At 39.8% G+C, this 12,677-nt stretch overlaps 1 protein-coding gene across 1 annotated transcript in view; it reads left to right on the forward strand.

The window, feature by feature from the left end:
• The window catches only part of LOC124622054 (protein Fe65 homolog), a 267,315-nt gene that overhangs the window by 226,214 nt on the left and 28,424 nt on the right, over nucleotides 1–12,677 (forward strand). Inside the window, exons 9-10 of the mRNA XM_047147618.1 lie at nucleotides 5,878–6,044; nucleotides 11,288–11,389. Of these exons, the coding sequence (XP_047003574.1) occupies nucleotides 5,878–6,044; nucleotides 11,288–11,389 (269 nt within the window). The remainder of the gene's footprint in view (nucleotides 1–5,877; nucleotides 6,045–11,287; nucleotides 11,390–12,677) is intronic.

Genomic DNA, 12,677 nt, shown 5'->3' on the forward strand with positions numbered 1-12,677 from the left:
AATTGGACTATAACAGCACAGAGGCTTTTCTGATTTCAAGCTACTATTTTTTTCAGTTTTTCCTTCTTCTCCTAGTTTAACCACATGTACTCTCCATGCTAATGCTCAGAAGTTACATTTGTTTATTTATGTAGTTGTGTGAAAGATGGTGTCTAGAAAAAAAAGTGGTAGCTCAGAAGCTAGTGAAAGGTGTTGCTGTTACATGTTTCTATGTGCCGCTGTCTGCTATTACATGTTTCTGTGTGCCACACAATAACCAGGTACAGGTGAATATTCACCTTTTCTTATTTTTGTTGTCTCCTTCTTTGAACTTCAGTTATTGTAATAGTGTATAAGCCTGCCTTATTTTTATGAAATGAGCATTATAATTTGTGCTTTTTTCCCACAAGTTATCTGCTGTTTTTTCTATTTCAAAATGCAGTTATATAGTTTTTGCTTATAATTTCAGATATGTCTTCTCACCTATTACTCTGTTTTCATCTGTCTTGATACTTTGTGGATTGCTGTCAATTACATGTGTTTCATTAACCTTTCTTCTGTTGGCAGACTATTTCTTTCTGCCTCTTCCTTTGCTCCATTTTGGACTCTCTATACTTTCATTGTATCATGTGTTCACATTATTAAATTTCATTACTGACCAGCAGCATGTACCGTATTTACTTGAATCCAAGCCACACTTTTTTTCCAGTTTTTGTAATCCAAAAAACCGCCTGCAGCTTAGAATAGAGTGCAAAGTAAGCAGAAGTTCTGAAAAATGTTGGTAGATGCTGCCACAACTAACTTCTGCCGTCGAATATATGTAGCGTTACACAGGCATGCTTTGCAGGCACAAAGATAAATACTGGCGGCAAACCCTCTGCGTCAGTAAATTAATAAAAAAAAAAGGTGGAAGACGAGTTTCGACCGCTGCATTTTCATACATTATCCAACGAAGTAAATACAAATTCCGTATTGTCCATCTTCGAATGTAGCAGCATTTCAATGTACTACGAAAATCCGACTGGCAAGACTGTTTGGGATGTTTGTCAATATGGCCAACTCTACGTTCTGAATTTTTTCCTACCTGTGAGAAGAGATGGTTCCTTATAGGAACTTTTATGTATTGTGAATCGCATGCATTATTCTCTTCACCATAAGAATAATACAAATATAAACATGTTTCCATGTATTCTTTCGTGTTTGCTGCTAACTCATTTACATCCTGTCTGCCTAATAAACTACGAAACTAGAGTGAGACAACAGCAAACGCGGAAGAATATACATATCATGTCATGTTTATATTCGTATTATTCTTATGCCTAATAGTGATACAGTCAGAAATGAAGCACGGCAATTGACTAGATTTTTAAATCTAAGATGACTCTAATTTCAGTGCAGAATGTAATGTACTAAAGAGGCGTCTGCAAATATTTTCAAACGGAGAAAAATTTTCAGTAAACTTTCGTTCAGAACATCTTCTATCATACGCTGTCTATTATTTGGTTCTTGTTGATCATTATCAAAGAAAGCAGCAGTGTAAGTAACAACAAATAGCAGTCTATTGCCATTTTTTCGCTGATGAGATGATTCCTCTCTCTCTTTTTTTTAACTGTAAGTGGCGGTAGCGTGCACAAAAGCAAGCCATGCCGCGAGCGGCGGCAGATCGTAAACACTCATTATCAGAATGCGACAATCAATGCATGACACAGTACAGTAACGCATTTTCAGCTTAGAGTGACTTAAACACCTATAACAAAGAGGACGGCACTTATCAGATCAAAGAAAAATAAGCAATCAATTCAAACCAGACGAAGTATGCGAAAAAGGAAGGGTACCCGTATAAATACGGACGGAGCACCTGACTCATAGCAATGGCTACCTGATAAAGCTTAACTGGTAAGCTTACGACTCGAACCAATCTACTGTAGCTGTATCGTCATTCATTCGACCTAAATTGTGTCTCATATTACAATGGACCAACTTTGTTTTGATTTGGAGGTGCGGCCTAAAACTTTTCTGTCCCCTTGAATTTCGAGTCTCAAATTTCAGATGCGGCTTAGATTTGGGAAAATTTTTTTTCCTTCATTTCGAGTCTCATTTTCCAGGTGCGGTTTAGATTCGAGTGCGGCTTAGATTCGAGTAAATACGGTATTCAACTTCATGCTTTCAGCCCCGTAGTGTCATTTCCTGACCCATGCAATGTCTTATTCCCTGTCATGTATCACTATGAAAGAAGAATGCTCCCTGTTTGTCCTCGAAATGCATTTGTTTCTTTACATACATTGTAATATTATTAGCAATCCTTACATGAATGAGTTCAATAAACACAGGAGGGACTGGAGCTTTGATATTCAGGTCAGACCTTTGAGCAGGGATCAGAAATGTGCTAACAGTTTCAGTACTGATAACTACCTGACTGCTAAGTGTAATCAGAACAGAAAATAAGCATGAAATTTTACTGCATTCTTTTTTTTTAAAAAACAACATTCACAGCTTTAACGAAATCCATTATATATCTGTCTTATAGCTTATAACTTGAGTCACTTTTCAGCTGTGTAATTAGTGTGCCTGCAAAGTTTTACACATTTTTATTTCAGTTTATTATTACCAATACATAAAACAGAGTAGCAATAACCACGTAAATATGTTGATGCTAGTGCTCTTTTTGCAATGTCTCATGTCTGCTTAAAAACAGAGTGTAAGTAACTGTTCATGTTTTTCATGTTTTTCAGCACTGGTATGTCTCTTTGAGGGGTTGATGGTATTAGTGATTCTGAACAAAAAAATTCATATGGACACATTCTCTATTCCTAATCATTTCTGAGATAGAACACTTTTAATGTACATTGTAATTTATTATTCTATATTATTCAAACACTGTCATTGTCTACAATGTATCATAGTGGTGTAGATGTAGTTGAGATGAATAATTTGGTACAAAACATTTGTGGGCTATTAAGTGAGGAAACTACCTAAAATTAACCTACAAAAACTACATACACTACAGCACATGCTTGTCATAAAAGATTTTTAGTATTCTCAAGGTCCCTTCACGCAGTCTATTAATCCTAGAGAAAAAATGAATAGGACCCTTTTTGTACAAAATTTAATGTTAGGATTCAACTGTTTATTTTAATTCCAGTGGCTGCAAGCATTCCTCTAGTTGTTTCCAATTCAGCGGCACAGATTATCCCACGACTTTGATATTTCTCTCTTCATAATTCTGGGAATACAAGAAACAAATATGTCTTTCTCCATGTATCAGAAAATCAAACTAATAATTTCTTTAAAAATATAAAATTTATTTGCGTATCATTGTGTAGGCTACATCCTCTATTATAACATGCCATTCTCTAATATCAAAATTATGTTCATAAAACCTGAATTCTGTAACGGTTCTTTCCTTGCTGTAGGCTGTATGTACAGTTGCTGAAACTGAATTGAGTTTCTTCTAAAATTGGTTCAGGATGCTAACGAGTGTTCCCTCTATCCCTCATATTGTTTTTATATATGTAGCTGTTCTCTCTGGAGTAATAATATTGCATTGTTGTTAGAGACCTGCAGGAAAAACTGTTAGAATGAATACTTGGATCTAGCCAAATGGATATCTTATTTTGGAAAGAAAAAAAAAAAAAAAAAACTTGTGATTTACAATGACCAGTGAAATGGATTGTATTTGCAAAAGTGTACACTGAGAGATAGCTTTATCTGACCTCAGAGAGTAGAGAATGACCGAATTTCACTTGTCATGTAATCTGCCTTGAGTGCTGAAGTAAAAAATTTAAACAGCTCTTATCAGCAGAAAGCTGTACCACCCACACTGCCTAGAAAGGCATAGACACTGTTATTTTTTTATTGGATTCTTACTCAAAAATTGACATGACAGTGGTGGCACTAAAAAGCACCTAAAACATTTGCTCAATAATTTTTTATGGTGGGCTTAAATTGTAATTTGAAGTACATTAGGTTAGTAATTTTCTATAGTGGACTTAAATGTGCAATTTGAAATGCCACATTCACCACTACCAACATCATCATCATCTGATTGACATTCCAGCAAACTGTGCATCTACTTATATACTCCACACATCACTGCTCAGTGTGTGGCAGTGGGAACTTTGTAAAAATATTACCCACTTCCTTTCCCTTTCCAGTTACAATTAGAGAGAGAGAAAAACGATTGATTTCTGTACACACATGCCACTGTCTTAATTTATTATCAAGATCCCTAAATGAGATATGTAATGGAAGCATAAGAGACATTGCACTGTCTATCTTGTATACTTCTTTAAGTATAGCTTTAAGCGCCCCCATGAGAACACGCTCACCTTTCCAGCACGTCAGTGCCAACAACTGCCCTTTAAAGCCTGTAGTGCAGCAGTTCTACAATCAGTCATGATTTATCTGTGCCACTGTGCCGACCTTGCTACATATCATTATCTTAGTTCTGAATTCGCAACGCTGTAGGCTTTTGATCTTGGTTTACTCAACGGGTCTGTTCCGTCTCTTTTGTTTGTCTTCCTTTTGCTGTTGTCTTCAGGTAGCTCACTGTGATGCCCTTCGCCAGTCAGCTTGTTTCTATTGGTTCTCGAGTCTTTACCAGTCTAGTCTGATTCTGGATGCTATGGACACATGACCTGGGATTGGATGATGGATAGAGGAAGGGAAGTTGTCAGGCAGAGGGTGTGGGGACAATCAGTTAACTGAGATTGAGGCCAGGATGTTTTGAGGAGCGAAGGAAGTGTTTCAAGGATAACTCCCGTCTGTGTAAATCAGAAAAGCTGGTTGTGGAGGGAAGGATTTAGATAGTATGGGTCATAAAGCAGCCACTGACATCAAGCAAGTTATGCTCAGCTGCATGTTGTGACATCAGATCGTCTGTTTTGTCCATGGCTACAGCTCAACAGTAGCCATTCATTCAGGTGGACAGCTGGTTAGTTGTCATAATGACGTAAAAAGCTATGCACTGATTGCAGCAGAAATGGTATATGACATGGCTTCTTCCACAGGTGGTACAGTGTGTGTTGGCGTAGGATAAACCAGTGACAGGCTGGAGTAGTAACTGATGGGCGTGTATGCTGGGTAGGTCTTGCATTGAGGCCTTCCAGAGGGATGTGACACAAGTGGCAAGGGTCAAGAGTGGGAGTGGTATAGGGATGGACTAGGATACATTACATTCCACCAGAATTTTCCTACATAATTATATCATCTAAAGTTCTTGGTTTGTTACATTTCTCATACTACTATTCTTTTTTCACTGTGTCCTCCTAAATAATTTGAGGCCTTCCTATAGAAAGCTATTTTCTTCATCTGCTCATAATTCACTACTTTATCCTCTCAATGTATTTATCAGGTCTCTATCCAAATTAAGTCACTGTCATAATTACGTACTCTAGTTGTACTTTATCCTTTCTGGGTAACTGAAAACAAGAGCAGAGGATGATGATGATGATGATGTTTGGTTTGTGCAGCTGTGCAGTTATCAGTGCCCGTACGAATTCCCAACCTTTTCTCAGCCCAATCTCGCCACCTTCATGAATGATGATGAAATGACGAGGACAACACAAACACCCAGTCATCTCGAGGCAGGTGAAAATCCCTGACCCTGCCCGGAATCGAACCCGGGACCCCGTGCTCGGGGGAAGCGAGAACGCAACCGCGAGCTGCAGACAAGAGCAGAGGAATTTAAATCAGAGTGTGTGTGTGTGTGTGTGTGTGTGTGTGTGTGTGTGTGTGTGTGTGTGTGTAGGAGTGATGAAAGGCACAGTGTTCAACATTTTTGTTTCTGTATTTTGAATTAACTGTGTATATTTAGTTATTTTACCACTAGTTTAATTTTTGTTTTGCATTTAACTGTCTACATTGTAAACAATAATTTATTGTGGTAATTTCTTACAGAGACTTTGCTTATGTGGCTCGTGATCGTACAACAAGAAAACACATGTGCCATGTGTTCCGTTGTGATATTCCTGCCAGGACGATTGCCAATACTCTTAGAGACATCTGCAAGAAGATAATGATTGAGCGAAGTCTACAGCAGAATCTGGCTAAACCTATTGATATTAGTGAGTAACACACCTATTTAAATTTAGTGATTACCAAATTCCTTGATTTATTTATAATACTTGATTAAAGTCTGTGTTCATTTGACTTTGGGATAGCTGTAGGACAGTACTGTACAACTTAACAATGTACTTTCCAGGACAATCTGCACAGCTTGATGACTTCCGGCATTTGTTGCCTGAAAATGTGCATGTGTGTCTAAGTTTCTGTGGATATTGATGAAAATTAAAGAACAGAACAAGATGAAACTCTGTTTCCCTGCAAGAGCAACAGGAAGAGCGTTAAGTTTAGCATCCTCATTGGATGAATGGTTCATCATTGACAGCCTTATGTGACCTAATTCCTTAAAACAAATAATGGAAACTCCACTTAGGAATACCAACAATATAGGAAAAGATAGATTTCTACTTACCGTAAAGAAGATATGCTAAGTTGCAAACAGGCACAATTAAAAGACACTTACACGAAGCTTTAGGCCAAAGGCTTCATCAGAAAAAGAGAAACACTTACCATTAAATAATGGAAAATCCAGGATGGAATGTAACAATATTATGAAAAGGAAAGTTGCTACTCACCATGTAGTGGAGATGCTGAGTCGCAGATAGGCACATCAAAAATACTGTCACAAATAAAACTTTTGGCCAGTAAGGCCGGCGTCAACATTAGACCACACACACACACACACACACACACACACACACACACACACACACACACACTCTCTCTCACTCTCTCTCTCTCTCTCTCTCTCATGCATATGCAACTCGCAACTCACTCACACGACTGCAGTCTCAGCCAACTGAAACCACACTGTGGGCAGCACCACCAGAGCATGACGTGAGTGGCGACTGGGTAGGGGTAAGGAGGAGGCTGGGGTGGGGAGGGTGAGGGATAGTATGGTGGGGGGGGGGGGGGGTAGACAGTGAAGTGCTGCATGTTAGATGGAGGGCAGGGGAGAGGTGGGGAAGGGGGCAAGGGAAGTAGCAGAAAAGGAGAAAAAGTAAAATGACTGGGTGTGATGGTGGAATGATGGCTGTGTAGTGCTGGCATGGGAACAGGGAAGGGGCTGGATGGGTGAGCACAGTGACTGCCGAAGGTTGAGGCCAGGAGGGTTACAAGAATTATGGGGAGAGTTCCCACCTGCACAATTCAGAAAAACTGATGCTGGTGGGAAGGATCCATATGGCACAGGCTGTGAAACAGTCATTGTAATGAAAGCTGTCATGTTTGACAGCATGCTCAGCAACAGGATGGCCCACTCGCTTCTTGGCCACAGTTTAGCAGTGGCCATTCATGTGGACAGACAGCTTGTTGGCTGTTATGCCCACGTAGAATGCAGCACAGTGGTTGCAGCTTAGCTCGTACATCATATGACTGGTTTCACAGGTAGCACTGCCTTTGATGGGATAGTTGACGTTCGTGACAGGACTGGAGTAGGTGATGGTGGTGGGAGGATGTATGGGACAGGTCTTGCATCTAGGTCTATTACAGGAGTATGAGCCATGAGGTAAGGTGATGGGAGCAAGGGTTGTGTAAGGATGGACGATTGTATTGTATAAATTCGGTGGACAGTGGAATACCACTGGGGGTGGGGGGTAGTGGGCAGGACATTTCTCATTTCAGGGCACGATAAGAGGTAGTTGGAACCTTGGCGGAGAATGTAATTCAGTTGCTCCAGTCCTGGGTGGTACTGAGTTACAAGTTACGAGGGGAATGCTCCTCTGTGCCCAGACCGTACGACTTTGGGAGATAGTGATAGATTGGAGAGACAAGGCATGGGAGATTTGTTTTTGTACAAGGTTGGGAGGATAATTATAGTCTGTGAAGGCTTCAGTGGGACCCTCGGTATATTTCAAGAGCAACCACTCGTCACTGCAGATGCGACGACCGCAGGTGTCTGCGCTGTATGGAAGAGACTTCTTGGTGTGGAATGGGTGGCAGCTGTCGAAGTGGAGGTAATGCTGGTGGTTAGTAGGTCTGATATGGACGGAGGTACTGATGTAGCCATCTTTGAGGTGGAGATCAATACCTAGGAAGGTGGCTTGTTGGGTTGAGTTGGACCAGGTGAAGCAAATGGGGGAGAAGTTGTTGAGGTTCTGGAGGAATGTGGATACGGTGCACTCACCTCATCCAGATAGCAAAGATGTCATCAGTGAATCTGAACCAGGTGAGGGGTTTAAGATTCTGGTTTTTTAGGAAGGATTCCTCTAGATGGCCCATGAATAGGTTGGCATAGGATGGTGCTGTGCAGGTTCCCAGAGACATACCCTGGATTTATTTGTAGGTAATGCTTTCAAAGGAGAAGTAATTGTAGGTGAGGATATAGTTGGTCATGGTGAGTCCTGTTCCCATTCCAGCACTACACAGCCGTCATTCCACCATCACACCCAGTCTTTTTGCAACTCTCCTTTTCCACTATTCCCCCCCCCCCTCCCCCCTCTACCTCTCCGTCTAACCTGCAGCACTTCACTGTCCGCCACCTCTACCACACTATCCCCTCCCCCTCCCTCTCTCCACCCCACGTTCCTCCTTACCCCCACCCAGCCATCACTCCCATCATGCGATGGTGCTACTGCTCGCAGTGTGGTTTAGGTCGCCTGTCGTGTGTGTTTGCGTGTGCACATGCACGCATGCGTGTGCGTGTGGGTGTGTGTGTGTGTGTCATCTAGTGTTGATGAAGGCCTTACTGGGCGAAAGATTTATTTGTGACAGTCTTTTTGTTGCGCTTATCTGCAACTCAGAATCTTCACTATATGGTGAGTAGCAACTTTCATTTTCATAATATTAAAACACACACCATTGATACACACAAACAAGCACATCTCATGGACACATAACAACCAACTCTGGCCGCTCGGTCCAAAATGCAATTATCACATGGGATGAAAGTAGCAATCTGGAAGGGATGGGGGAGAGGAAGGAATAGTAGTGCAAAGGTGGGGGGAGAGAGGAACACTGTCTGGTGGATTGTGCATGCACTAGAATTCCCACATGTGTGGTTTCATGAGGTTGTGGGGGAGGGAGGTGGGCAAAAAAGGAGTGAAAAAGGACAGGAGCAGGGAAAGTAGGTGAGTGCATTGGCAGAGGGCAGGATGGAGGGTATGGGGACAGTGTGTTACCTTAGGTTATAAGGATAACTCCATTTTGTGCAGTTCAGAAAAGCTAGTGGTGAAGGGGAGGATATGGCTCAAGTAGTGATGCTTAAGCACATTACATTCAGCTGCATATTGTGCCTCAGGGTGGTCTACTTTGGCTCTTGGCCACAGTTTGGCAGTGGTCGTTCATCCTGGTGGACAGCTGTTTGGTAGTCATACTAGTGTAAATGATTGCAGCAGAGCTGGTGAATAACATGGCTACTTTCACAGGTGGCCCAGCCCCTGGTTGGGTAGGAAAAACCTGTGACAGGAATGGAATAGGAAGTGCTGTGTGGGTGGATTGGGCAGGTCTTGCACCTGGGTTTTCCACAGGGATATAATACTTGTGGCAGAGGGTTGGGATTGGGAGTGGCATAGGGATGGACTCGGATCTTTAGGAGGTTGAGACCACTTTAGGAGGGGTGGGAAGGTGTTCGGGTAGGATGTCCCTCATTTCAGGGCATGATGATAGGTAATCATAGATGTGTGTGTGGTGCACTTGCTTGTGTGTATAAATGGCATATGTTTCTCTTTTGCTGATGAAAGCTATGGCTGAAAGCTTTGTGTAAGTGTCTTTTAGTAGTGCCTATTTGCATTTTGAACAGTTTCAAGATTTGATCTAGCTACCTGGTGTACAACCTGTAAATGAGGGACTGATAATCACCACTTTTCCTGTGTCTGCCAGGTGATATATATTTATAAAAATGGCTTTTAGCTATCATAGTTCAAACCACCTATCTCACAACTGACTGATGTTGCATTACTAGGACTTATTGGCCTTGGGCACAAAGCAGCGTTTTTTGGTTAAGACATGAAACATATTGAAAGATGAAGATCAGGCCATTATTAAGTAAACAGATTGTGGATTTGCTATAAATCACACCTCCACGTCAGTTTAAGAGTATGTTACTTAGTTATACATCATGCCTTTCTCCTGAGAGTCATCAAGTGGATGTGTTACAGTCTTTCAAGTTCATACGGTTCCCATGCTATGTTTATATAAATGCAGTTTGTAAAACTTATGTGTGTAGTTATTAAAATAATGACAAGCATGAATGAGAAATAAACAGGATGGAAGTTTACCACCTTGACAGCAATTCAACTCAACTTTTTACTTTCCTGTCCCCCCACTCAGAACTGTCTGACATTGGCAGCATTTTGTTCACCTTTATTGAGTATTCTAGATGTAACTACTTGTTAATCAAGCCTTTTTAAATTGTATCTATCATTCTTATTCTTACATGATGGAACTGGAGGATTATTTTACAATTCAAACATCAGAGCATCTGTTGGCTTTTGTAAGCAGTTGAAGTTATAAGGTGGGAGGAGTACACATTTTTAATAAAGAGCTTGAGACATTGTTTGTATTATCAACAAAGAGAGAGCGAGAGAGAGAGAGTATTTCTCACTTTAAAATTTTCAAAATGACTGAGAGAGAGAGAGAGAGAGAGAGAGAGAGAGAGAGAGAGAGTTAGAGTTGTATGAAGATTTACAGTAGGTCCGCAGAAAGCTGTATTTTAGTGCCAAGTCAATCATTTGGTCAGATGTAATTTGGTGATTATGCTTATGGTACATACCAAAGACATGCAGCAGCAGTAGCACTTAAAATGGAAACTGTGCATAGTTTGACAGCCATGGGACAGGCATTTTTACACTGCAACCCAGTGCTCTTGTCTCCTCTCCTTGTAGATATTGGATGTATGTAACAACAAATTGTAATAAGCTTTCATGATAAAGTATTTCTTTGACTCTATTATTTGGATAACTGTGGTTCTGATTGGAGCAAACAATGAACTTGGCATCACAAATATCTATCTATCCAGCATAAATCACAAATGTTAAGAGGAGAGCACCTCAGTACTGGTGCAGTGACTGTAAACAGCACTTTATAATTTTAGCACAAGAGGATGTAAAAAGTATTTAAATTATGAAAACATGATACAAAACATAATTTGCTAGAAGAATATTGGCCAATAAAATAAATTGTTTTGCTGGATTCTGCACAGCTCATATTTTGAGCAGTCGCCATAGGCATACTTTTGCAAAGTTCACTTAACAATACATTGTATGGGGACAAGACAGAAGACTTTGAACAAACTTTTGTTTGACAGGTGGTACTGGAGGAGGAGGACGATCTGGTCTAGCAGCTCGTCCCACAAATCTGCCAACAGAACACAGGCGATTCCATCACAGGAGTGGTCAAGCATTAGTCAGTATGTACACATTTAGTTATTCATTTCTCTGTTTGCTGTTCTGGAGATAGGCCACATATTTACTGTATTATATGTTACTTTGAAGTGACTTTCCATTATGATTGAGATGCGTAGCCCAGAGAAAGTTGTTACAAACTTAAGTGGAGTTTGGATGAGAAAATTAGCACTGAAAATTTGAGAATGATAATAATCAATATTTGTGCAATACTGTTGTCAGTAGGTTGGAATTCTTGGTAATAATTATTTTGACACAGGACTCAGCATTCTCCACCAGTCACCTGCTTCTTATTATATATGTTGCTCATTGGTATTTTCTTGTTTTCTTAATCCACCCACATTTAGTTGCTTATGCTATACACATGCTTCTTTCATAAAGAAATATAACATATTTCAGAAAATAATTTCTAAATACGGATTATGAAAACGTACCCACTTAAAATCAAAACTGATCAGGTCTTAATTTATTTTCATATCTTTTATCATTTTTATGTGTAAAAGTCACATTTTTCTCCTGCTTACTGTATATGTTCATATTTGACACCTGCTATCTCACTGAGAATGGAGCTGATTTCTTTCTTATTTCTTATTACATGACTTGAATTATTTTGGCTGTACTCTTCAATAACATTTCCAGTAAATATGTGGACTCAAATTTATATGAAATTTACATACTCCTAAGTCAAAGTGTGTAAAGTTCTTCAGTTTCTACACTGATGCAAGCACCTCCAGCTTTCCTACCTGATTTTTTCTGACTGCAGCATATTTCATACAGCTACTACACCTGATATGTAAGCAAATTAATTTTTCAGTTCTTCGCTACAAATCATAAAGCTGATTTTCAGTTGCTTGTTTTTTTGTGACACACACACTATGCTATCCAAAGATTTTTTAGTTATGTATGTAAGTCTTTGTACTTCTTGATATTATTTGACCTATCAAAGTATTGGAAAACAAGCACAGCCAACAGATTTAGTGGCTAACAGAGACTCTGCTTTCAGAACACAATGATGTGTGTGATGGGATGTATGGAACTGTGGATTTTAACCAATTTAAATAATGAAATGACAAATGCAGAATTGATACAAGTCATATGTGACTAAGCTCAGTATTTCTAAATGTAACAAAAAGAAGTTTTTTTAGGTTGTTATGGTAACTTGAGGAGTAGACAATAATTAATTAGCTGTTATACTTCCTTACTTTTTGTCTCAAAATTTCTTCAGCTTTATGTTGGAAAATTGTTTTATTTATATGTTTTTATGTGTTCAAATGCCTGTCTGGCCTTCCATAT

The sequence above is a fragment of the Schistocerca americana genome, chromosome 7 (genome assembly GCF_021461395.2).
Source record: "Schistocerca americana isolate TAMUIC-IGC-003095 chromosome 7, iqSchAmer2.1, whole genome shotgun sequence".
Classification (NCBI taxonomy): Eukaryota; Metazoa; Arthropoda; class Insecta; order Orthoptera; family Acrididae; genus Schistocerca; species Schistocerca americana.